This window comes from Psilocybe cubensis, chromosome 1, assembly GCF_017499595.1.
Source record: "Psilocybe cubensis strain MGC-MH-2018 chromosome 1, whole genome shotgun sequence".
NCBI lineage: Eukaryota > Fungi > Basidiomycota > Agaricomycetes > Agaricales > Agrocybaceae > Psilocybe > Psilocybe cubensis.
In genome coordinates, this window is record NC_062999.1 from 3,003,946 (window position 1) to 3,026,464 (window position 22,519).

General features: G+C 46.5%; 10 protein-coding genes across 10 annotated transcripts; 5 read left to right on the forward strand and 5 right to left on the reverse strand.

Moving 5' to 3' along the window:
- Positions 1-240: 240 nt before the first annotated feature.
- Positions 241-6,001, forward strand: JR316_0001011 (Meiotic recombination protein rec8; the record flags this gene model as incomplete). Its single annotated transcript, XM_047886824.1, has 27 exons — positions 241-462; positions 521-751; positions 802-984; positions 1,036-1,475; positions 1,534-1,579; positions 1,640-1,773; positions 1,829-2,114; positions 2,164-2,254; positions 2,305-2,550; positions 2,757-2,820; positions 2,879-3,034; positions 3,094-3,104; positions 3,164-3,281; positions 3,337-3,406; positions 3,464-3,491; positions 3,563-3,914; positions 3,967-4,153; positions 4,205-4,220; positions 4,277-4,500; positions 4,548-4,668; positions 4,728-4,820; positions 4,877-5,008; positions 5,066-5,127; positions 5,181-5,541; positions 5,601-5,697; positions 5,755-5,876; positions 5,928-6,001. The coding sequence occupies 27 exons, from the start codon at positions 241-243 to the stop codon at positions 5,999-6,001; spliced, it is 4,167 nt and encodes a 1,388-aa protein (XP_047754570.1).
- Positions 6,002-6,619: 618 nt separating this feature from the next.
- Positions 6,620-7,562, forward strand: JR316_0001012 (Isopentenyl-diphosphate Delta-isomerase; the record flags this gene model as incomplete). The annotated part of the gene is made up of 4 exons (XM_047886825.1): positions 6,620-6,773; positions 6,839-7,174; positions 7,234-7,347; positions 7,408-7,562. 4 exons carry the CDS (start codon positions 6,620-6,622, stop codon positions 7,560-7,562), a joined length of 759 nt encoding a protein of 252 aa, XP_047754571.1.
- Positions 7,563-7,806: 244 nt separating this feature from the next.
- Positions 7,807-9,221, reverse strand: JR316_0001013 (uncharacterized protein; the record flags this gene model as incomplete). The annotated part of the gene is made up of 6 exons (XM_047886826.1): positions 7,807-7,976; positions 8,042-8,264; positions 8,321-8,359; positions 8,419-8,464; positions 8,525-8,720; positions 8,780-9,221. 6 exons carry the CDS (start codon positions 9,219-9,221, stop codon positions 7,807-7,809), a joined length of 1,116 nt encoding a protein of 371 aa, XP_047754572.1.
- Positions 9,222-9,666: 445 nt separating this feature from the next.
- JR316_0001014 (putative mitochondrial pyruvate carrier 1) lies at positions 9,667-10,301 on the forward strand (the record flags this gene model as incomplete). Its single annotated transcript, XM_047886827.1, has 5 exons — positions 9,667-9,724; positions 9,777-9,796; positions 9,848-9,945; positions 10,006-10,025; positions 10,084-10,301. 5 exons carry the CDS (start codon positions 9,667-9,669, stop codon positions 10,299-10,301), a joined length of 414 nt encoding a protein of 137 aa, XP_047754573.1.
- A 123-nt stretch (positions 10,302-10,424) lies between these two features.
- JR316_0001015 (DNA ligase 1) lies at positions 10,425-13,804 on the reverse strand (the record flags this gene model as incomplete). The annotated part of the gene is made up of 17 exons (XM_047886828.1): positions 10,425-10,504; positions 10,567-10,660; positions 10,722-11,069; positions 11,122-11,352; positions 11,408-11,590; positions 11,640-11,735; positions 11,793-11,994; positions 12,048-12,123; positions 12,177-12,345; positions 12,398-12,499; positions 12,556-12,696; positions 12,759-12,924; positions 12,975-13,040; positions 13,091-13,343; positions 13,400-13,474; positions 13,534-13,575; positions 13,630-13,804. 17 exons carry the CDS (start codon positions 13,802-13,804, stop codon positions 10,425-10,427), a joined length of 2,499 nt encoding a protein of 832 aa, XP_047754574.1.
- Positions 13,805-14,688: 884 nt separating this feature from the next.
- Positions 14,689-15,436, forward strand: JR316_0001016 (40S ribosomal protein S11-A; the record flags this gene model as incomplete). The annotated part of the gene is made up of 6 exons (XM_047886829.1): positions 14,689-14,703; positions 14,764-14,815; positions 14,871-14,966; positions 15,020-15,148; positions 15,204-15,287; positions 15,345-15,436. 6 exons carry the CDS (start codon positions 14,689-14,691, stop codon positions 15,434-15,436), a joined length of 468 nt encoding a protein of 155 aa, XP_047754575.1.
- Positions 15,437-15,535: 99 nt separating this feature from the next.
- JR316_0001017 (Serine/threonine-protein phosphatase PP-Z) lies at positions 15,536-17,400 on the forward strand (the record flags this gene model as incomplete). Its single annotated transcript, XM_047886830.1, has 6 exons — positions 15,536-15,583; positions 15,610-16,618; positions 16,666-17,091; positions 17,148-17,175; positions 17,229-17,321; positions 17,382-17,400. 6 exons carry the CDS (start codon positions 15,536-15,538, stop codon positions 17,398-17,400), a joined length of 1,623 nt encoding a protein of 540 aa, XP_047754576.1.
- Positions 17,401-18,411: 1,011 nt separating this feature from the next.
- JR316_0001018 (uncharacterized protein) lies at positions 18,412-19,979 on the reverse strand (the record flags this gene model as incomplete). The annotated part of the gene is made up of 7 exons (XM_047886831.1): positions 18,412-18,525; positions 18,585-18,662; positions 18,719-19,311; positions 19,371-19,387; positions 19,455-19,703; positions 19,765-19,808; positions 19,866-19,979. The coding sequence occupies 7 exons, from the start codon at positions 19,977-19,979 to the stop codon at positions 18,412-18,414; spliced, it is 1,209 nt and encodes a 402-aa protein (XP_047754577.1).
- Positions 19,980-20,780: 801 nt separating this feature from the next.
- On the reverse strand, positions 20,781-21,441 carry JR316_0001019 (Dihydrofolate reductase; the record flags this gene model as incomplete). Its single annotated transcript, XM_047886832.1, has 2 exons — positions 20,781-21,138; positions 21,200-21,441. 2 exons carry the CDS (start codon positions 21,439-21,441, stop codon positions 20,781-20,783), a joined length of 600 nt encoding a protein of 199 aa, XP_047754578.1.
- Positions 21,442-21,656: 215 nt separating this feature from the next.
- Positions 21,657-22,432, reverse strand: JR316_0001020 (Protein SGT1-like protein; the record flags this gene model as incomplete). The annotated part of the gene is made up of 4 exons (XM_047886833.1): positions 21,657-21,988; positions 22,050-22,212; positions 22,265-22,361; positions 22,419-22,432. 4 exons carry the CDS (start codon positions 22,430-22,432, stop codon positions 21,657-21,659), a joined length of 606 nt encoding a protein of 201 aa, XP_047754579.1.
- Positions 22,433-22,519: the final 87 nt, after the last annotated feature.

Here is a 22,519-nt window from a genome sequence, read left to right on the forward strand (position 1 = left end):
TAACGTTGATGATATTGACCTCGCTGCTGAGGCAGAGTCACGGTGTTGAACTCGGTGGTCGCGTCAGTCATGTGACCGTATGCGGCCCACAATGACACCCATCATAATGGAGCCAATGAAGATGCGTGTAACCAAATGTAACACTGCAGGTGAAGGTCTCAATTCCCGATCCAATTCAATACCAGTTGGCGCAGTAACGCTTGTACTATTTCCTTCATCTACTTTCTTTCTTCTAACCTTATGTCCGACCCTTCGTTAGGTCCAATTGCGTTCCCAAACATCACTGGGGCACGGCCTCGGCTGTATACTCAAAAGAACCGAAGCCAGCTCACCCTCAACTCCAGTTCTATTATATCAAACTCATCCTTCACGAACAATCCAGAATCCGAGCTAACAGAAAGTCAATTGCGAGAGCTCTATGACAATGAAGAAATCGATAGATTTCTTAATTTATTTTCTGCCGTATGCTGAACTCTCATCCAATCCACAATCCATTCCAGTTCGTTGATATTTTTCTCAGTTTGTGACAGAAGTCAGGGCACCGGATACACCTACATCGAAAGAAGCAGAGGCATCTGAGTATGTCAGTGAAGAAAATTCCAGCTCAAGCACGTCAACATATCCTGAGGATGATGGAGAATGGACGCCAAGGCTTGACGAAGATCAAGATGGAGAATTCTTGACTCCACAAATTTCGTCTCGTTATTCCTCCCCTTCAAAGAACAATAGCATATCGGAAGAGATTGCAAACGTACGCATTTACTTTTACAGCGCTTAATTATGGCCAACAATCAACTACAGCGATACTTGCTTCCTATCCTTCCTCATGCTAAGCCTGCAACACATGGATTTACACTAGGACGCTTGCGGCTTGCAGTACAAAGATTATATGTCGTCGCGTTCCCCGCATATAATGCATTTATTCAGAAACATATTAGTTTATCTACTTGGGAAAACCACGGCAAAAGTCTCGCGTATTGCTCTGTGAGTTTCTAAGCTGTCTTGCGTCTGCAACTTATTGGAACATTAATTTAGGTGTATTGGACTCTCTGGTGGCAAAATTTACTCGGGCCTTCCCTTGTATTCTATGTTCTGTTTACGCTTTTGAAGGCAAGAATCTTTCCATATCCTTCATTGGAAGATCTTCTTCGACATCGTGAAGAGGTTTCTCGTGCAGATGAGTTTGGGGAGCGTGTGTCGGCAAGGCTCTCAGCCTCATCCACCAGCGTGTTGGAGATTTGGCGTCTTTTTAGATTGTTTGAGACAACAAAGAGAAATATCGTAAAAGGAAAGACACGTGAACACACCAAAAGCACAAGTACCTCCAGTCTTTCCGAAGGCCGTCCCTCTGTCAATCATTCGGAAGATGTCACAGTCTTAGATGACATTAATGATAATGAGGAAGCCCAAGACTTGAAACGAATTGGCCTCGAGATTTTGGAAGATATTGCTGAATTACATGAACGCATAAGAAAGTTTGTAATTTGTTTCTTTTTCTCCTGTAAAAATAAAAACTGACTTTGAACGGTGCAGTACATTCATATGGCGCCGACCTTCTGCATCTCGAAGATACGTTTTTGTATGATTTTTGAATATCAAATCTCTAGTTGATTTGCTTAACTGATAACTTTTAATATAGGTGCTCCTAGTTTTGTTTTTAGTGACATTGCTTCCAACACAATACATCGCAAAATTGACCTTTTTTACTTTGGGTTTTATTTATTGGCATGTCATTCCTGTTATTGCCGCCTTACCTCCTTCGGAGAGTCGGAGGTACGAAACAGAGACGAATCCTCGACGCTTTATATCCTGATCTCGAGCATATTAGACTTCCTCCTCCATTATGGGATGTTCCGAATGATGCCGAATATGCTATGGAGCTCATATCGCAGCGTGTGGCGGCTGGTCTTCCTATCAATCCTAATAGGCCTTCCAAGGCCACGAAAAAACAGCATTCAGTAGAAAGCTTTGAAGCACAAAACGCTGCTTCGACCAATACCGTTGAACATTCACGAAGCCGAGAAAATTCTATAGACTGGAAGAAATGGGGCGATCGAGTAACAAAAGGAAAATCGGTTATCAATGACATCAAGCGACTTAAACCTAGCAAGGCTGTAAGCTCAGATTCCTCTGCTAGTAAGATAATATCTGACCTTTGTAAAGTGGCCTGCTCATGAAAGTTGGCCGCCTCGTCATCCTATGATCCCAGGGATAGTGGGCATGATTCAGCCTCGGGCAAATGTTGAAGCGCACAGTGAGGACATCAATGTGTTAATCGACAGTTACATACTGATGGCTGTTAAGCATATCCCTGCCAGCACAATTCTGGTCCAGGGCTAATCACGCTGACGCATAGCGCTCTCCTGTTCACTCCTCTGATGTCACAGTCGCCCAAGTTGACGATTCGATTGGCTTCTGTCAAAGGAGTAAAGAAGTCAGGGCTGCTAAAAGGCCTTCGAATTCGGTGGACTGCCTCTCTAGAAGACGGAACGAAAGAAATTAAAGAAGATAAATTCCCCTGGATTGGCAACCGTGATGAAGTCTTTGCTCGTCTTGTCGGCAGCGACTCAAAACGTTGGATGAAAGTTTGATGTATTGTACTATCTAAATGTGTCTATAAATATCATGTAATTCTATCTTGACAGGTGTAGTGACCTTTGCTTCTTGTATCTTCGCGATATCCTTTCTTGAGCTTTGCATTTTCTTATAACTGGTGCCCTCATTATTTATTCAAGTCATGGCTTGACCCAGTCCAGTGAGGATCATGTTCTTCACTCCTGAGCTGCTTTCTAAGCGCGACAGTGGATTTGGTCTTCTCTGGTGTGTCTCTCCTGTTGAATGCCGCGCAGACAATTACCGACTAATGTCAAATATTCAGGCTAGCTGCGACATTGGGATCCAGATCTACATTTAAAAAATTACCCAAACGCTCCGTACTAACAGCAGACATCTCACAGCTATGCGACTTGATCACAGAGCCTGAAGAGCCTCTCGCATTAAGACTCTCCAGCAACTTGATGTTTGGAGTGGTCCGGTAAGATGGTCAATCTTTCCTTTCAATAAAGATCTGAGAGATTCAAATGATAATTACAGGGTTTATAAAGGTCAGACTATGCACTCGACGTTTATGATGATGAAGTCCCCTAACGCATTGAAACAACAGTTAAACAAGAAATCTTTTTGAATGACGTTACCATCTGCGTCGCTACCTTAAAGAAGGTTGTACAGGAACTGAGAAGTAGCGGGAATGTCCAACTTCAAATGGTCAACCCTACTGTTCGGTGAGCATCGAGCATACAAATGAGGCAAAGATCTCGACATTAAATTGTCGTGTAGCCCTGCTCTCCTTACTATGATACCAGATTCCAGAGAAGCATATGCGCTTGACTATGATGCCTTTGTCGCCGTGCGTAATATTTCTTACGGTTATCCCTACATCATGGATTGAAGTATTCAAATTTAGGACTGGGATGAATATTTGAATATGGAAGGTGGGTTTTCTGTTTTTTCTGTACTAAAATATTGCCAGGTTGTCGATTTAAACATATAAAATGTGTTGCAGCAGCAACGAGAACGTGTTCCATTGATGAAGATGACGACACTGATTTTGACCCAACCCAAAGCAAAAAGAAATCGAAGACCAAAAGTGCAGTAAAATCCGCACCTGCCGTAGAAGTTATGCGAAAAGAGGCGCATACACTCGACGAACACCACGAACATGTGCTCTCAGCATCCTTTGACATGTCTTTCAGTAATAATGCTGAACAGGTCCCATCATCTTCACAAGCTGATGTACCATTCGATAATTTCTTCCCGTTCTCGGATGGACTGGATGTCGGAGAAGGTCTCGGCGACGATCTTGCGCGTGAGTTGGGTTGGGCTACTTCTCCGATTAAGAGTGTACGCAGCAATAGGTATGACAATTTTTTTTGGTTTGGAAATCCTTTGGTTTATGGTGAAGTGCAGAATTATGGGTAATGCTGAAAAGGAGCAGCATGGCTTGCAATTCGACGAGGGTGATTATAATATAGGAGCTATTGATTTCGACTTTAACACAGAAGATATGCACATTTTTATGGATGAACCGGGGCGAGTTGCAAAGAATGCCCGTCCAAGTACTCCTGTCCCTCAACAGGCACCAAAAATGGCAAAGGTAAGACTTTTCTGTACTATTGGACATTTTTTGCTCAATAGAATGTTAAAGACCCCGCAGCGCAAAGGTATTTTCAGATGGAGTGGAAGTCATCTTTGGGCCCATCGTCTGACTCTGTTCAAGAGAATGCAATCCCGAGATTGGGATCAGTCGTATCTCAACGCCAAGGTCCTAGTCCAGCAATGTCTTTCTCGCGCATGCTATTGTCACAGGATGAAGAGCAGCCATTGAGAGATATCACCACAGAAGAATCAAATAGGCATAATCAACAAGACTTGACTAAGAAGACCAAAAGAACGCGTTTGCTTTTAGATGCACGCACAGAGTTGACAGATGACGAGTTAAAGGTATCCAAAGTTTTCTATTGTTTGACGTAAAAGCTAAAGATCGACAGATTGCTAGAGCCAAGTATTTGGAGTCGCAGCGACGCCAAAGGCGTCAATTGCTGAGCAAGAAAACCGAAAAAGATAGCGGTAAATTTATAGAGGAGCTTATCTGGAGCGTACCAAAAGGAAGTGAGTTTTAATCATCAATTGTTTGAATATAATTGTCTTTGAACACGTATGGGTGTTAGTACAAGAACCAGGTCTGAGAAACTTTTGGCAAGAAAATTTTAAAGTCCAAGTTGAAGCAAGGTCTGGAGTGTTACGTATCCACCCAGAAGCCAGTTTGTATACAAGTGGTTTGGTTCGCCCAACATGTTTGATCAATCTGACGAATTAGGTTCAGATGAACCACCAAGTAAGAGAAGGAAAATAGCTATACCGCCTGCCATAGAAGAAGAACCTCGGAATGGATTCTATAATGAGGAACCAGTACAGCATGATGTTGATTGGAACATGGATTGGGTCGTAGGTAAGTCATTTCGCTATGGCATCCCGGCAGCAGCCTACAGTAAGTCCGTGCAATCAGGGAATGACGTCGATATGGCTGTGGCTGTAGATCAAGCTGGTGACAATAGGAATTCATCTGAGGTCTAGCTTCATAATTTCTTCTCGGTACAAAACCGACTCATCATCTATTCTAGGAACCTGGTCAAGCCCGTCGTATTTCTCGATCAGCCTCTATACTTGGAGCGAGCAACCTAGCTTTCGATCTTGGCCCTCGAGGGTCTGGAAATGGTTCGCAGCGAAGCTCATTTTTCCCTTGGGACCATGCTGGACCGAGCTCCTCCAGCGGGAATGTCCCATTTGCACAACCAGAGGTCGATCACATAGTGGAACGGGTCGATGTACGATTGCGAAGCATATCGACAACCCGACGTGAAAGTCCTATCGCAGGCAGTCGGGACAGCCATAGAGGCAGCATTACAGGCTCGAATGTCTTGCTTTCGCCCGCGATGGGTGGGAGGACGTCGCAGATCTTGGGAGAAGATTTTGCCTTTGAAGGTATGTCGGATCGGTGGCGAGCTTCTAGCACGCTATAATATTAGGGAACGTCGTTTTAGTGGAAGAAGCTGTACCGCAAGAGGACACGCAGCAGGAGACACAGAAATCAGAAGTCAACCTCGTCACGCTTGAAAGGAACTCTTTCAACTTCCTGGAGTATATTTATCTTCATGCTAATGTGACGTGTGCCGCTGAATCTTAAACTGTGGATAGATATGCGAAGATGCAGTATCAAACTTTGCCAAAGCCAGAAGGTCGGCTCGAATTTGAGACTGTCGCCCCTAAATCGACGAGCACGAGCCATGTAGCCGCTGCGGCGTTCTATCATTGTCTGGGTCAGTCAATGTTTTTGAAGCGTTTACCCAATGTCTTATTTCAACAACCAGTTCTTGCCACGAAGAATCTTGTCGGGCTCAAGCAATCGGAGCCATACGGTAGAATTTTCATCGACATCATTTGAGCTTGAATCACACGAATCGCGGGATGCAGCTAGAACGACCGAAGTTTCATAGACACTCAGCATGTACAGCATTCTGTTATAGATTGACATTGCCTTCAGTATGAAGGGCCTAATTGAAGATTACTCACGACTGTACCTCACTGCACCACGCTGGCTAGAAGAGATCCATTCTGTTTGGGTCGCGTACTCGAGGTAAATTGGAAGACGCCTTGACAACTCGTCCCGAGTTGATAGAAATTGCACGCCGAGAATTCAAATTTGGTAAATCTGACATTAAGTATGCTGTAAGAAGAAATAATGAGTAGATTTGACAAAACAAGTGGAACATGGTTCGAGGAGCAAAACCAGAGTGTAATGGATGATAGCCGCGATTTACTTGGGTTTATGGGTTGGGGCGCGATCGGGAATTGGCGCCTGGGTCCTGTCCAATCAAATGCAGCCCGAAATATGAGAAATGGGCTTGTCTGGTGCCATTATTAACAGCGGATTTCATATTAGCCTATATAAACTCTCCTCCTCTCCTCATCCAATCTGTTTCGCCTCGCTTCTAGAGTTTCGCGCCTCGCTGCGCAGACCCGTCCAACAGTTAAATTCAATACCCCATCTTCATACCGCACCATGTCCGAGTCGCGCGCTGTGATCGCTGCCAGAGCTGCACTGGCGAGCATCGACCTCTCCTCCTATGACCCTGAGCAGTCCAGGCTCATGGATGAGAGATGTATCCTTGTCGACGAGGACGACAATGCCATTGGAGCTGTAGACAAGAAGACCTGTGAGTCTGTTCCGTCCTCCGTTCCGTCTGGTTAATTCATCCTGGAGTGTAACTCTCGTTCGCAGGCCATTTAATGGAGAACATCAACAAGGGCCTACTCCATCGGGCATTTTCTGCGTTCGTGTTCCGACCCTCCGACGGCAAGCTGCTGCTCCAGCAGCGAGCGTCGGAGAAGATCACTTTCCCTGACATGTGGACCAACACATGCTGCTCACACCCTCTGGACGACTTTGAGGCTGAAAAAATCGAGAAGGATCAACTCGGTGTCCGCGTAGCTGCTTCACGGAAGCTGGAACATGAACTCGGTATCCCACCCAGTCAAACGCCCGTGGACCAGTTCCAATACCTTACCCGCATCCATTACCTTGCCCCCTCCGACGGAATGTGGGGAGAACACGAAGGTAAGTCATTCTCCGTCTACTGCTCTGAAGGCTTAGCTCATTACACGTTCAACACGTAGTTGACTACATCCTCTTCTTCACCGGCGATGTTACCGTGAACCCCAATGCCAACGAAATCCGGGACTACAAATACGTTAGCAAAGATGAATTAAAAGCCATGTTTGAGGATCCGAGTACGCCTCCTTCCATGTTCACGTAAAACTGCACCCAACCAAATTAATCTCCAATGACAGGCAATAGCTTCACTCCCTGGTTCAAGCTGATCGCACGCGACTTCCTCTTTGGCTGGTGGGACGAACTCTACAAGCGCACTGATGCACAGGGTAGGGTTGTAGCCCAAAACCTTGCTGGTGTTGCAGATGGATCCAAGGTCATCAAGATGTCATAAAGCATTCAAACATAATTGATATTGAAGAATTGTACGGAATAAGAAGGGGATATATTTACAAGACGGGGGGCTGTTGCAGCTTTGAGTCATATAATGCGAGTAGGTATCATCTAGAGGATATATAACAATACCATATAGCAATCATACATCATGAAAGAAAAAAATGAGATGGCAGCGATGAAAAAACATTGAAACAACCGAAAGAAAAAGAGGGTAATGAACACATACAAGCAAAGTCATATCGTCAATTTTGTTGGTTAGGATGGACCGATTTGAAAACCAAAAGTTCCCTGGAATATCGAAGTCCTAGAGCATTTCTTCGCCCGAGAGGCAGTGTTGCATCGAGCTGAAAACCCAGATTGCAGAGTATCTTCAAAAGTTCGACAAAAACAGTAGTAGCATCCACTTCGGGGGCTGAAAGCGCGGTTCAATATGATATCAGATCACGGGTAGACTGATGAATATCAATTGTTGCAGACCTTGAGCTGTTTTTCGTCTGACTTCCAAGACACGAGTATTCTCCTCTACGACATTATCAGAGACATGACTGGTTGGAAGAGCAGACCGTAGTTGTGCTCCGATAGAGAGGTCTACTGGGTTGGGGGGATCAATCAAAGTGATCTTCCGACCATCTTGTGAGAAGAAGGCAATGAAGAATACGGCATTAGCAGGTTTAGTGACCTGGAAGATGAGTCGGGGTGTCTACACAGTGGAAGAGTCAACGTGTAAGCTTGATAAGACGTAGCATACATGCGCACCGGGGTCCCGATATTGACTGCAGTCTGAAATGAATAACCCTAGGTTAAATGTGATGCACTGAGTTAAATGAAGACTTGGTAAGCGATCCTTCTCCCACCCTTTGTTCAAACAGGGTGAATAGTGAAGTAATAAGCTTGTATGATCTAGAAATAAGGGTTGAAAAAAGATCAATGCAAGATCCGGATGGTCAGCATAGAACCCACTGTTGAACATTCGGGCCGTTCAAATCCCATGGTGTATTGCGAAACTTGACGACACAGGTATGCCCAATATTGACGTCGGATTCCACTCCATCCTGCCATATAGGCCATAGCAATTTGCGCACTTCCTCCAATCCTACCCGTGTAATGTGTTCAATGTGGAGTTCGTTATAATTGTGGAAAGATACAAGCATATGGACTGCGAATGAAGAATAGATCAGATCAGGTTGTTGACGAGCATAAGGATAGAGCGCTCACACATAGGACTTTCATGATGCGCCTGTTCTATCGAGGTCAGGTTCTGGGGTCTATTGGGGTTCGAGTGGGTACGGGTTCGAGTAAAAGTCGTAGGCGCCTGATTGGACGGCGGCGGTTGCGTCTGCGGCTGGGGATGGCTGAAAGGGTTGTAGAAGTGCCTTCCACCATTGCCGTCTGTAGTACCGAATGCAGTCATTGTCTTCTTCATCGCCGATTTAAGTGGGGCAGCTGCAGTAGGAATGGTTGGATTTCGTCGATGCTGTCTGTTCGGCGCCGAAGTGGTTGCGCTATGTTTAAGGGCGTAGGCATCTGCATCGAATCCATACGGCGACGGTGCAGGCGGGTTGTTATGTTGAGGTGCAGGTGCGGGCTGGAATCCACCATAGAACGGGGGGTAGCCACTACTGGGCCCTGGACCGCCCGGGGGACCATTGGCGCCCATGTATGGCGTCTGTGGGGGATACATGGGGTGGCCATAGTAAGGATAGCTTCCATACGGCTGCTGCTGCATCTGTACGGATGAGGGGTGTTGGAGGACGAAAAAGCGGGATCTGTGGAGATTAAGAAGGGAAAGCCCACAAGATCTGGGAGAACTGCAACGTGCAAGATACTGAGTCCAGTATTTCCTTTTCTAGCGTGTTAATTAGCAGAATTGCCGGCTCGCTGTGGGGGACGATGGGGGCGACGCAGAAACGCGGCAGACGATGAGGAGAGAGTGCGGGGAGGATGGACGAGCATGTTCAGCGCGTTGCGCAAAGACCAAACTCGTTGAGTCTGATTTCTGTTCCTGCATTGTTGCCCAAAATTACATGTAAACACGGACACACGTGAGCTGGGTTCAGGTATTTCGCTAATAGCTTGACCCACTTCACTCCCTCTCCAACACCATGGCCTCCACTTTCTACACATGGCTGCGGTCTCCCGCTGCGCGCCAGTACTTTTTCAGTGCGTATTTCTCAATCTAAACCTGTTCTTTTCAGCTCAACCTTTTTTCCAGGTACTCATTTTTGGGGTCCAGTATGTTTCTAAACCCCCCTCCATGCTGCTCGCATATAACTCTCCGTACAGGTTGCAAACTGGGGCCTGCCTCTTGCTGCCCTTGCAGACTTGAAGAAGGATGAAGAGGTGATATCAGGGACAATGACCACTGCGCTCATGTGCTACTCGTAAGCGTTTATATAGCTCGTGTGCGTCCCTGGTATTTGCTGACCACATTCATTTGCAAGCATGGTTTTCATGCGTTTCGGTACGTGCTGCTCATCTCTTGAATTCAGTGTATTCTGAACAGTTTTTCTCTGTCGCAGCCTGGAGAGTGCAGCCCCGTAACTACTTGCTCTTCGCCTGCCATGCTACAAATGCATCTGCCCAGTCTCTGCAAGAATACCGCTTTGTAAACTATTGGTACAGAGGGGGCCGCGAAAAGAAGCTCGCCGAAGAGGGGGTCGTTGTCCCAGTTGTAGAGGGCAAGGTCACACAGGCAGTCAAGGCCGCAAAGGAGGAAGCTTCAAAAACCGTAGCCTAAGAAATATCATCTCTCTCACCCGGATTCCGCTGATATCCCATTACTCTTTATTCGTCTAATATACAAGATACATAAAGATTTATAAACCAGACACCCAATAATCCTATTCGCAAGGACAGTCTTTCACCAGAATTCGTCGTCTGCGTCTCCCCCCTTCTTTTTCTTGCCTTTGGGTTGAGCCAATGCCTGTCTTTCGTACATCTCTGCGATCTAGGAAACGAGAAACGAGTTATAGCTCTGTTTGACCTGGGGTATAAACATAGACTTGCCTGCTCCGGTCCAGTTGCATCATCGGCCGATTTATCATCCCGGATTCGGAGGTACCGTGGAAAGCGCAGAGATATACCTCGGTCTTCTACCTGTAAGATTGGGGTCATCAGTAAAACAGCGCAAGCATGAGGATAAACGGTGCTAATTTACTAGTCCTTGTGCAGCGGTATAGATCGGGCTCAGACTCAGGTCAGCAGTCAAGACCTCCCATACAATCTTTGGTTCGAACCAGATATCAGGCTTTGCACCTCCCACTTTGATGTCGCCTCGGGGTTTCGTCGTTTCTAAGGGTTTGAGAGTATTGTAGTGAGTTTGCAGTACTTCTTCGCTAAATCCTGTCCCAATCTTGCAAATTGTTTGGTATTCTTCCGAGTCGCTATCATAGCAGGCAAGGAGGAAAGCACCATAAACGTTCGTCCGTTTACCTTTCCCATAGTAGCCTCCGACCACAACTAGGTCCAGTGAATCACCAACTCCCGCCAGATAATCTTTCTTAAGCTGTAAATATCAAATTAGTCGAGATGGGATTTTACGCAATGTTAGAAATTACCTTGAGCCAGTTAACACTTCGTCTACTGGGTTCATAGAAACTAGCATCGGTATCCAACATCTTGACCATAAGTCCTTCACAGCCATCCTTCACACTCTCTTCCAGAAAAGATTGAATCTCTTCAGTGGTTTCGCTGTCAGAAGATTTTGCAAAGCCAAATTCTCCGGGAACGACTACGAAATGCTCTCGCAGCAACTCACGACGCCTATACAAAGGTAATTGAAGTAGAGGCTATGTAAGGTTAGGAAGCAGTCGGAACATTGCATGCTGTAGGTGGAACACATACCTCGCCGTTGAGGTATAATAGATCGAATGCAAACAGGGACACCTGGACTGTAATATCTTCGACCTTGACGTCTTTGCGCTTTCTTCTGCTCAGTTCCTGGAAAGGCATGAGCTTGCCAGTTGTACGATCGATGGCAACTGCTTCAGCGTCGAACACGAAAGACTTAGTGGTTTCTTTTATGCACTAGAATAAATGAGCGAATGCACGGGAAAGCATTGAAAAAAGGATATACTTTTGGAAGTTGGTCTACCAAATCAGGATATTTCTTGCTCATGTCTTCAGAGTTTCGACTAAACACTTTGACCGAACCATCTTCAAGCAAGTGCACCTATACACATGTGAGCTTAGCGTCAGCAGGTTTAATGTCTTTGAAGCGTCCACTGACCTGAGCTCTTTCGCCATCATATTTGTATTCGCAAGTAAATCTTTTGTTTTCAAATCGATCGAGTACTTCTCCAATGGCTTTTGTTGGTTTGGCCAGCATGGGTTTAAGGGGTACACCTGGCGTAAGTTTACATTTTTGTCGAAGGCCATCGATTCCAACTTCCAGAAGAGCAGGTATAACAAGATCATATGTTGGCAATTCACTACCCAGAGGAATCATTTAGTACCATTGTTGTGCAAGTTATGTCGGACATACCTATAAACAGACTTCATTATATTTGCACTCTCTTCTAGTCGTGCAGCAAGCTGATCTTGACTCCATTTCTTGTTTGCTAAAGAAAGGCTATAGGTGTTGTTGTCAAGTCCCCCAGTAAATAGAGCTCACATCGTTCGCGTTCGGCCAACACCGCTGCTTGCGAAAGAGCAACCAGCACAGATCTTTCAGCGTTTCCAATCCGTAGCTTTCCTTCCAGACTTCGAACAATATATTTTGCTTCCACACCTTGACATGCAGCTAGCAGCTTTGTAATTATAGAAACTTTCTTGGCTTGTGACTAAAGGAAGGATCAATTCGCTTGCTTATCTGCATAACAGCCATGCTCTTACTGAATGTCCAGAGGATAAAGCAATTTCCTTCAAGTGCGAGAATACGAAAGGAATCGTTAGGGGTTTTGGCTTGAAGAGTGTCTTTTGACTGTTTTTTGAGTTCTAAATGGATTAGGATAAACTCCAGGTTGCACATTTTTAACACAGCTGTAAAATACCATTGCAACCAACCCCAGATCACCCTCTTTCTTTAAATCTGCCTTGATGACGCTTAGACTTCGTCCAGTAGACTCCGCAATAGCTTTGATCAAGAGAGACTCCCCAATACCGAGCTCGATACCCACGTAGTCTGGACATAACTTGAGGATACGAATGATGACGTTAGCTACAGTCTCCGACCCACAACGCGAAGGAAACGAACTCGATTGATACATAGGTAAACAGCTTGAAGCAGCGAGGCGTGGTCGCTTTTAGCACTTCTCTGGATAACTAACAAAAGGAACGAGGTAAGAATTGCATTCTTCTCTAGGCGTTTTGTAGTGGCTTCAATCAAAGAAAATGCCTTGGAAAGAGCGGCATACGGAACACTATAACATCCGTTAATTCGGCGCATGTATAGCATTGAGCATATACGTACGGTTTTCCGACAGGCCAGCCACCTTCTATATCCACATCGTCCCGTTTTTGCAGGGCAACTTGCGCGCTTTGGGGGTTGTAAGTCTTTCATATCTTGCCGACGACGGCACAACTGACCTCTTTGTATTCACTGCCTTCTCAGTCGCGAGTCCCTCTTCATCCTCTTCTTCCTCCAGGTCCTCCGCCTCCTCTTCTCCTTGGTCTTCCTCGGAGCTGGATGATTCTGCATCATCAGGGGGTGACACTCCGTTGGTCGTCGTTCCAGAGAGCGTCAAAGCCTGTTCCTTGTCTCGCACCTTGCTGGACGGTAAAGAAAGGTCGGGAATAGGGGAAGAGGATTTTGTAGAGCCGTTCAAGGTGGGTTCGGGAGCTATACGCAAGTGCAATGAAGTGTTGACCAGTTAATGAACATGAATCATGACGTACAAGACCTTGGTGGTATATCATTAGGGTCCTCGTCGTCCGAGTCAATAATCCTGCGTTTCTTAATTTTAGGAGAGCCTGCAAGATGTCATTGAGAAATCGAGATTGCAATTGAGACCCAGTGACCAGCGACATACTGGCAATTGGAGTGCCACTTTCTTTCCGTTTCGAACTCTCAGCTGAAGACGGCAACAGTTAAGCAAACGCGTCTGCTAGCTTCAGTGGCTTCTCACCTTTCTCCTCTTTGGGAGTGTCCACGACCATCGCGTCGGCCTCTGCTTTTGGCGCGTGGGGTTCGAGTTTAGAAAGGATAGGTTCCTTCTTCTTGCCCCACATTTCTTGCAGATTAGCTTGTTGGGGTGGCGCCGCTTTAGTGGATTTAGGCATATCGAAGAATTTACCTGCCATATCGTGAGTTTGGTTGGTCTGATGAGGTAAAATAACCGACCAAGAGTCTGCTGTCGGCCCATTTGTCTGAACGATGTTCGTGTCAGAAACGAAACGCGTAACGCAAACATACGCAAATAGCGCGTCGCGCGCGCAGTTCATTTACAGATCATGATCATAACATCACACCCAAATTCGATTAGTCAAAAGCCAGTCATGTACATTGCGTTTCTCTGGGCTTCTGACTCTTGTTGCTTGTTGGCCAGTCTGAAAGTTGATCATATGCAAGATTGTACCATTTGGTCGATAATTATTTGCCTGAATTCTCCTCATTTCTGAAATACTATTGGTATGTTATTACGGATGATTTGTGGAACTCGAATTACATAGGATTATAGGAATAATGGCGACTTATGTTCACTTACAGAACATGTTGAGATGTAGGTCGTGGTACTACCAACTACTTATTAGGCAATTATGCTCAGTAAAAGGGGTTCCCAGATCAAGCGATAGTGGCGAAAGCCAAAAAGACACCAATGAACAATACCTCACCAATTTTAAAAACGACATAATATGTGATATTTCTTTGAATGGATTCGAATTCTGAAATGCAATGCAACAGATAAAGAAAGGTAAAAAAAATTATATTCGACACTCTCCAATCTAGTCCAAGACTTTATTTAACATCAGAGTAGGTCCGTGATGCGCAAAATGACAGACAACGAAACGTGTTAAGCGCTGTTGACTGAGGCTCAGCTACGCTCTGACTAAATCGGCAAATTCCGGATTGGCTATACAGTTGATCAACGGTGGCTTCCGTGAGCCGTGTGGACCAAATAACTATCAACAAGTCGCCAAAAGTTCACCAGGCAGTCACCGCCCTCAACGCCCTCAAGACCGACACAATGGCTGACATCCAAGTACGAATTGCTGTTCCTCTTTGTAGTGTCCGGTTGACTGAATAAATCCTTATTTTTTAGATCGAAAAGGCGTACCAAAAGCAGGATATTTTCCTCAACACCAAATCTCGTGGTGGGTTTTGTAATTAGGGATAACGGTCGGACGCGCATCCTGATATTGGGCATAGGTGGCAAAAAGGTCTCCACCAAGGAGAAGCGCTGGTACAAGGATGTCGGCCTTGGATTCAAGACCCCATCGGAGGCTATCAACGGCACCTACGTTGGTGCGTGCTTCCCTTCTAGCATACAATCCCTTATTCAGTGTGCCCTTGATCAGACAAGAAATGCCCCTTCACTGGTGACATTTCAATTCGCGGCCGTATTCTTACAGGAAAGGTTGTTTCGACCAAAATGAACCGAACCATCATCATCCGTCGCGACTACCTCCACTACATCCCCAAATACAGTGCGTTGCAGACTCAAACTTAACACCAAATCATACACTTATTGTGATTGTATAGACCGTTACGAAAAGCGCCACAAGAACTTGGCCGCCCACTTGTCACCCGCTTTCCGTGTTGAGGTCGGTGATGTTGTCACTGTCGGTGCGTTTGTACAAATTCATTATGATCTGGTAAAATGTTGATCGTCCGTCCCATCAGGACAATGCCGACCTCTATCCAAGACTGTTCGTTTCAACGTCCTCCGGGTGGCGAAGAACAAGGCTGCCACTAAGACTTTTGGCAAGTTCTAGACGTATCAATAGCTGTATTACTCTAGGAATCTATGTTTTTTGTGCTATGCCATACACTATGATTTAATGAAATTGAGAAGACCAAATAAGGACCAAACAATGATGGGAGTTGTGCTGGTGGAATTGGGCGGGATCAAGTCTACAGCTGTGCTTGTTCTCATTAAACCAACTAGGCGATTTACAAAACTCTTTCTCCTGTAACATCGTCCTCAGAATTAAAGCTGGCTCCTACTCTCTTATCCGTGTTCACCTCCCGACTGTCAAAATCGCGGCCTCAGTCCCCACAACCGCCTGGAGCATCCATGGGCCAGCAGCCCTCAAAGAAGTCCAAGAAGGCCGGTAAAGACAAGGACAGAGAATCCCCAGCAGACGGCGCTACGAGCGAAGCCCACCACGACCCCAACGACGACAACACTCCTCAAAGTTCGATATCGCGCGCAACAGCCCCCTCAACGGCTCATAGTTCCGATTCAAGTTCACTTCCGAACGGAAACCCCTCTATCAATGTTTCTGATCCCGCAGGCTCTACAGTCCCCTCTTCAGCAACCAGTGCGAGGGCCCATGGTTCACCGTATCCACCGCAGGCCACAATTCCCAGTATCGAAACGGCACAGCTTTCGGAGTCTCTGCCGTCGCCACTACCGTCTCCAATGACCGCATCTTTGCCTTTAGATATCCCCGTCACCCAAACCATTCTTTCCAATGGCAATGCCCTTAGCCCGAGCTCAATGACTAGTAATGGCAATGCTCCGACCAGCGAATCTGTGGGAAATGGCGGTGCCAAGGACAGGTTGAAGCAATTCGATGTCGATGATATGATTCAACGACTCCTCGATGTCGGCTACACAGGCAAAGTTAGTAAGTCGCTCTGCCTCAAGAACACGGAAATTACGGCGATATGTCTTGCTGCGCGAGATGTGTTCCTCAGCCAACCAACACTGGTCGAACTATCGCCTCCCGTCAAAATTGTCGGTGACGTGCACGGTCAATACTCAGACCTCATTCGTTTGTTTGAGATGTGTGGCTTCCCTCCCGCCGCCAACTACCTTTTCTTAGGCGACTATGTTGATCGCGGAAAACAGAGCCTCGAAACCATTTTGCTCCTCCTATGTTATAAGATCAAGTATCCCGAAAACTTCTTCCTCCTCCGGGGTAATCATGAGTGTGCTAATGTCACACGAGGTGCGATTATGCGTTTCTTTCCCTTACATGTCCTAATTGAACCACAGTTTATGGTTTCTACGACGAGTGCAAACGGCGGTGTAATATCAAGACATGGAAAACGTTTATAGACGTTTTCAATTGTCTCCCTATTGCTGCTATTGTCGCATCCAAGATATTTTGTGTTCATGGCGGTCTCTCGCCTTCTCTACATTCTATGGAAGATATCAAGCGCATCCAACGACCGACTGACGTGCCAGATTACGGGCTCCTCAATGATCTACTTTGGTCGGATCCTTCTGATACGGCATTGGACTGGGAAGACAATGAAAGAGGCGTTAGTTATTGCTTTGGCAAAGCTATCATTAATGAGTTTTTGGTGCGGTATGACATGGATCTCATATGTCGAGCCCATATGGTTGTAGAAGATGGGTACGAGTTTTGGAACGACCGTACTTTAGTGACAGTATTCAGTGCACCCAACTACTGTGGTGGTATGTTTTCCTGTCATATGCATCACCTGCTTCCAGGTCTGACTCACTCCCATCAGAATTTGACAATTACGGTGCTTGTATGAGGTTAGCTACTTCTTTTTTCCTTTGTCTATGTCATTGCTGAGCGCATACCGCAGTGTTTCCGAGGATCTGCTCTGTGCTTTCGAGCTTCTCAAGCCTTTAGATGGTGCCGCACTGAGGAAGGAAATGACCAAAGCCAAGCGGAAAAGGTGAGCTCTTGTCTTTACAGCCTCGTGGTGAGCAGAAGGCTAACTGAACCAATAGTGTAGCGTAATGACCACTGCCTGAATGCTCGTTGCCGTCGTTCCGAGGCTGTGTAAAGCATAGCGACACCTCGTCCGCGTGCTCCGACACGCTGGCGTGTGCTTTTATTGATCCGATGCAGTATTGCTCATAATAACTGCCCAACAGCCTCGTGGTCTGGGCTCCAGCGCAATTCTTGCACCTGGATTTCCTTTATCTTATATCACCAAACGGCTTGCCACAGAAACGAAATATCCACCCGTGAAGTACCTTTTTTGCTCCAGATCGTTAATACACTCCCTATACCTCTCCAGCATTCATCACCCATCAAGCCGCCACTCTTTCCTTTGCTTTCAGCCTTTTCTTGCAACCATTCCACTGCAGCACGTACGTCACGGCCCAGTCCGACACATCAAAATGACTTGGACTCTGTAATCATATTTGTTTCCTCATTCTTTTCGCACTCCATATTGGGTATATCTTTTCTGTAGTACTGTCTTTTGAGATGACTGGTTTATTATAATTTCTGTTTGCCTTTCCTTTTCATGCTATCTAATGATTTCCCTTGTTCGTTTTCTTTCTGTGTTACGATCATTCTCTCCCCCTCTGTTCCTTTTTCCTTTCCGTCGCACCGTACGTACATACACAAGTACTTATGTCATTTCAAGCTTCTGGCCAATCATGAATCGTCCAAAGTGATGAATTCGATCTGCATGGTCATCTTCGCTCAGAATCCTAAATATGGTTATCACATAACTATTTATATTCATGATACATTGACGAGATGTCCTCTAAACTGCGGGCATCCATTTTTATGCTCACCACCAGCAAGGTATAATGAGGCAATTATTTCGGGATGGAATCATTGTATTCCTAACGGCTATTTATTCGTAGATCTATCCTTTTCTGACACGACAGCCCTTGATGTATATCCTAGTCGGTTGATACGTGGCTCATATCCGCCAACGCGCCGGTCGTCAGATCTATGTAGTGAAGGGGAAAGACAAAGCGACTAGCATCCTTCATAGGTGAATAAATTAGATACTTCAAGTTAGGTTATTGCCTCTTCGTAAACGTTTCGTAAGCGAGAACAGCGAAGGCTATGACTATCACCCCCGACCCGACGAAACTCCAGAAGGTGATGACTTCCATACCAGCGCCGAAGATGATCTGCAATACATTATTAAGATGGGTAAATTGAGATGACGGTACGCAATGATGGTGCTTACGTCGGATATCAGGACGAGGACGATAGTTAACAGGTTTCCGACAGAAACGATAATGGGACCCCATACGCCTAGAAGAATCTGGATGTATATGTTCAGTTGAATGATTACGTTCAAGTCAAAGATGTTGAACTGACCATAAAGCCAGCATTGAAAATGACGCCAGTGAATGCAATACCGAAGATGGTCAGAACAGCCGTAGCATTAGGCGGTAGCCTGAACACCTCCGCGCCAGTCCAGTGCAGGAAAGGAATTGGGATCCACAGCACAAATGTGGTACACAAACCCATTAGCGAGGTCAACAAGTTCGGGTGAAGACCGAATGGAGGGGGATATACTGCGTCTTCCAAGTCGACATTTACATTACCATCGATCGTATTAACTGTCTCGTCGTCGTCTGGGATCTGCTCGTAGGTGCGGTGAGACGCAACTTCAGGATCGGACGGAAGGGCGGCGTATATCTTGTACAGAACCTGATAGAGCCCATACGCAAAGGATGCCACGAGAGTGAGAAGATTGCCTAGCAGGGGTGCGGTGGGCTTGAGAGATATGCCGGCGAGGTTCCCAGCTGTAGGTTCTTTCTCTGGGGATGCCGTGCTGCCGCCGTAAACGACTGCAACTGTCCCCAATGTCGCGAGTAGGACTGCGAGAAGACGTCTGTATTCCCATTCTAGGTTGAACAGTTTGACGGTAATTAAATATGCGAAGAAGGCGTTTGTGTTCCATATAGCTGGAAGTATATCGTTGGACAGTGAACAATGGTTCGACTGGATGCTTGAAGCGACTTACCAGTGACATCGCTTACGCTGAGAAGTCGCAAGAAATAATCCGCTTAGCATAGGTTTTTGCATAAGAAAAGCTGGCAGTACTTACGACGCTAACGAGACAGAAAGAAACCAAAGCAATGCTGGGACCGTAATCCCCAAGGTCAAGAAGAGAATGAGGCGCAGGAATTTTGCACGAGGAAATTTGACGCCCGGGGTCTTCTGGTCCTGCGTGAGATGGTTCGTTATTGCGATGGCAAGGCCGTTGAGTAATGATACAGTAGAGTGGTTCGTGGTAGCGCGAAGATACAGAAGATGCAAAGGGAAAATTATGGCGAACGATGAATGTACAAGATAGCTGCAATCGATGGAATCAGCGAAACATGGGGGGGAAGACATTTGAAATTTATTGCCCGTACAAGATGAAGAAAGGCTGTCGATAGCCGAGATTCGTTTGCACATACTATTCATCAATTATCAGCACAATTTGAAGCGGACAAGAGGGTAAAGGGAGACTGACTTGCGTTAACTGACTCTCTATAACGAAGGCAAAAAGAGTGCAGATGAATAAAATGACGGCCCACCGACCGCCAAGATGCGGGGTGGCGAGAGCGTCTGGGGATCTAGTATGCATTTACTGGGAGAGAATCATGCAGTCCGAGGAAGGATTAAATGTCCTGAGAGGTCTAAAGAGCGACAAGAGTGGTATATGTGGCCTAGCCTCCGAAGCGAAGAAGACTGAAACTGAACCTGCAGTTGAACTGTCTGAGGCGAACGTTCACTGACAAGAAATGACAACTTTTGGTCCGGCGTTTGGTCCGAGAGGTTATTTGCGGACCGCAAAAATGAGTCACGTGATAATGAATATCTCTTTAGCGAGTTGAAAGGGACCCAAACCACCACGGTGGCGCCCGCGAAACAAAACTTTGCTTCAAACCCAATCCGTTTTCTTCAATGCTACGCGCACTGCTCACTTCCAGCCGCCCGCTGGTCGCGCGTCTCCGCCTGGCCTCACTCCCAGCCACACACAAACCCCACCACCACCATCAGCATGTCGCCCCACTCGCCTCGCAAATACCAGCTCTCGCGCGAGGCATGAAAGTCCGGTCGTCCGTCAAAGTCATGTGCGATGGATGCAACATCGTTCGACGGAAGGGAAGGGTATACGTGGTGTGCTCGAAGAACCCCAAGCACAAGCAGGTGCGTTTTTTTTGCTACCCTTTTTTTCCGCTGGTCGGAATTACCCTTTGCTGGGGTGTGCTGACCTTTCGAGCGCCAACAGCGTCAAGGATAAAATTCTCGATTTTACACTGCAGTCGTATTATCAGCATAACCTGTAACACCCCCGGCCAGAACTAGAAGACCATGATCACCACGTTTTATTTATTCACGTATCACAATTCCTCCACTAATGTTCTGCTACAATCTTTCCTTGTCACTTTCGGACCCACATTTGGAATTCGTATGTGACCCCATTTTCCTCCTGCACCCCTTCCGGCACCTCGAATCCTACCCACTCTTTCAACTCTGCATGCGCCGCCCGCGTCCATCTCGGGTCGTCCTTGACAAAGTCTGTCATGAACACATCGCAGTCGTCGAATGCGGGCGACAGGATGCGAGTGAGCAGGACGCGGTCCACGCATGGCTCGGTTGGCGAGAGTGGGAGCCCAAGCGACTCTTCGTATAACGTAGACCCTCCTATGATGAATCCCCGGTGCAAGTGCGATGGATCCATCAACGCGCTTGCGGACTTGAGACTATCCTTGAGCACGGCCGTGTCTGGTGAAGCACCCCTACGCAAAAAAAAAAAAATAATTAGCGCGGATTTGAGTGTTGAGCAAAGATATATCGAACAGATCGTAACTCTGATTTCTGCTGACGACGACGTTTAGGCGCTTGGGGAGCGGCCTGTGTTTTTTGGGTATGCTCTCCCAGCACTTGCGTCCCATGATGACTAGGTTTTGCTGTCCTTCCGGTGCAGCCGTGGTAGCATCAGAGAAATATTTGAGTTCTTTGGGCAGCCTCCATGGGAGGCGTCCATTGAGGCCGATACCATGAGATTTGGTGGCTGCTACGATGATGGTAAAACGCGACATAAGGATTGATGTGACTGATTGGACGGGGTTTGAATGCTAATCCGAAAGAAAATGGTAAACGAGAACGCGTTCGTAATTGATCCAACTCTTATAGATACATCAACAAGCAAATCGAAGTGCAACGACAACAGGACAAAGCATGCAGATTCGACCAATAATGAATACAAGATAATCCGAAAAAGATAGTAGTATGTCCAAAGAACGGTGACCGAAGGCTAGTTCCACTTTTTCCACTCTGATCCCGCAGGAGGTTTGACTTCGACTCTGGCCTTTTTGACCTCGTCCCAATTGGTGCTCAGCGTCGTACCTCCACTCTCCTGGTAACTCTTCAACATGGCGCGTTTGGTGTCTTCGTCGGCATCGCCGTAGATCTTTTGGAAGAAGGAGTTTAGGGTGCTGTCACCTCCGACATTGGGATCTTCGTCTGTCGTCTTCTCCTTTTCGGAGGAGAGGATCTCGGTGGTGATGCCCTCCCAGTTCTTTCTTGGTTTCCTCACGCCGACAGCTGGGGTAGACGAGGAGCTCGCGACAGGCGCCGTAGCCAAAGCTAGATATAAACATATGAGACTCTATGACGCGATGACGAGAATGCAATTAGGGTTGCTCACGATCTGGGCTGTCTCCGACTAGGGTAGCCCACCGCCCCTGGACGCGTTTGACGAGGCGGACTTCGACTTTGACCTTGCCTACTGTAAAGTCGCTCTTATCGGGGTCAATCTGGCCCTTGAGAGGCTCGAGAACGAGGGATTTCTCGCCGTTTGTGTATGTGAACTGTGGGTGATTAGGGATATAATTTAATATGATGAAGAACGGAATGGTGTACCTTTCTAGGCTCGAATTGGATAGAGACCTGGGCCGGGTCAGCGCCGCGGTCAAATATGGAGAGTGTGAGTTTCTCGTCGGTTTCGTAAAATTCGTGTCTGTGGAAAGGGGCGTTAAGAGAGCAGCGAAGGGTTAGATAGATGGAGAGAACATACCTTAGAGTGGCCATTGGAAAAGAAAGATGGTGGGTAGCGCTGAAAAGGACTATTTAAAGTAGATTTGTGACTCCTTTATTCCAGTACATTCGATGCTGGAT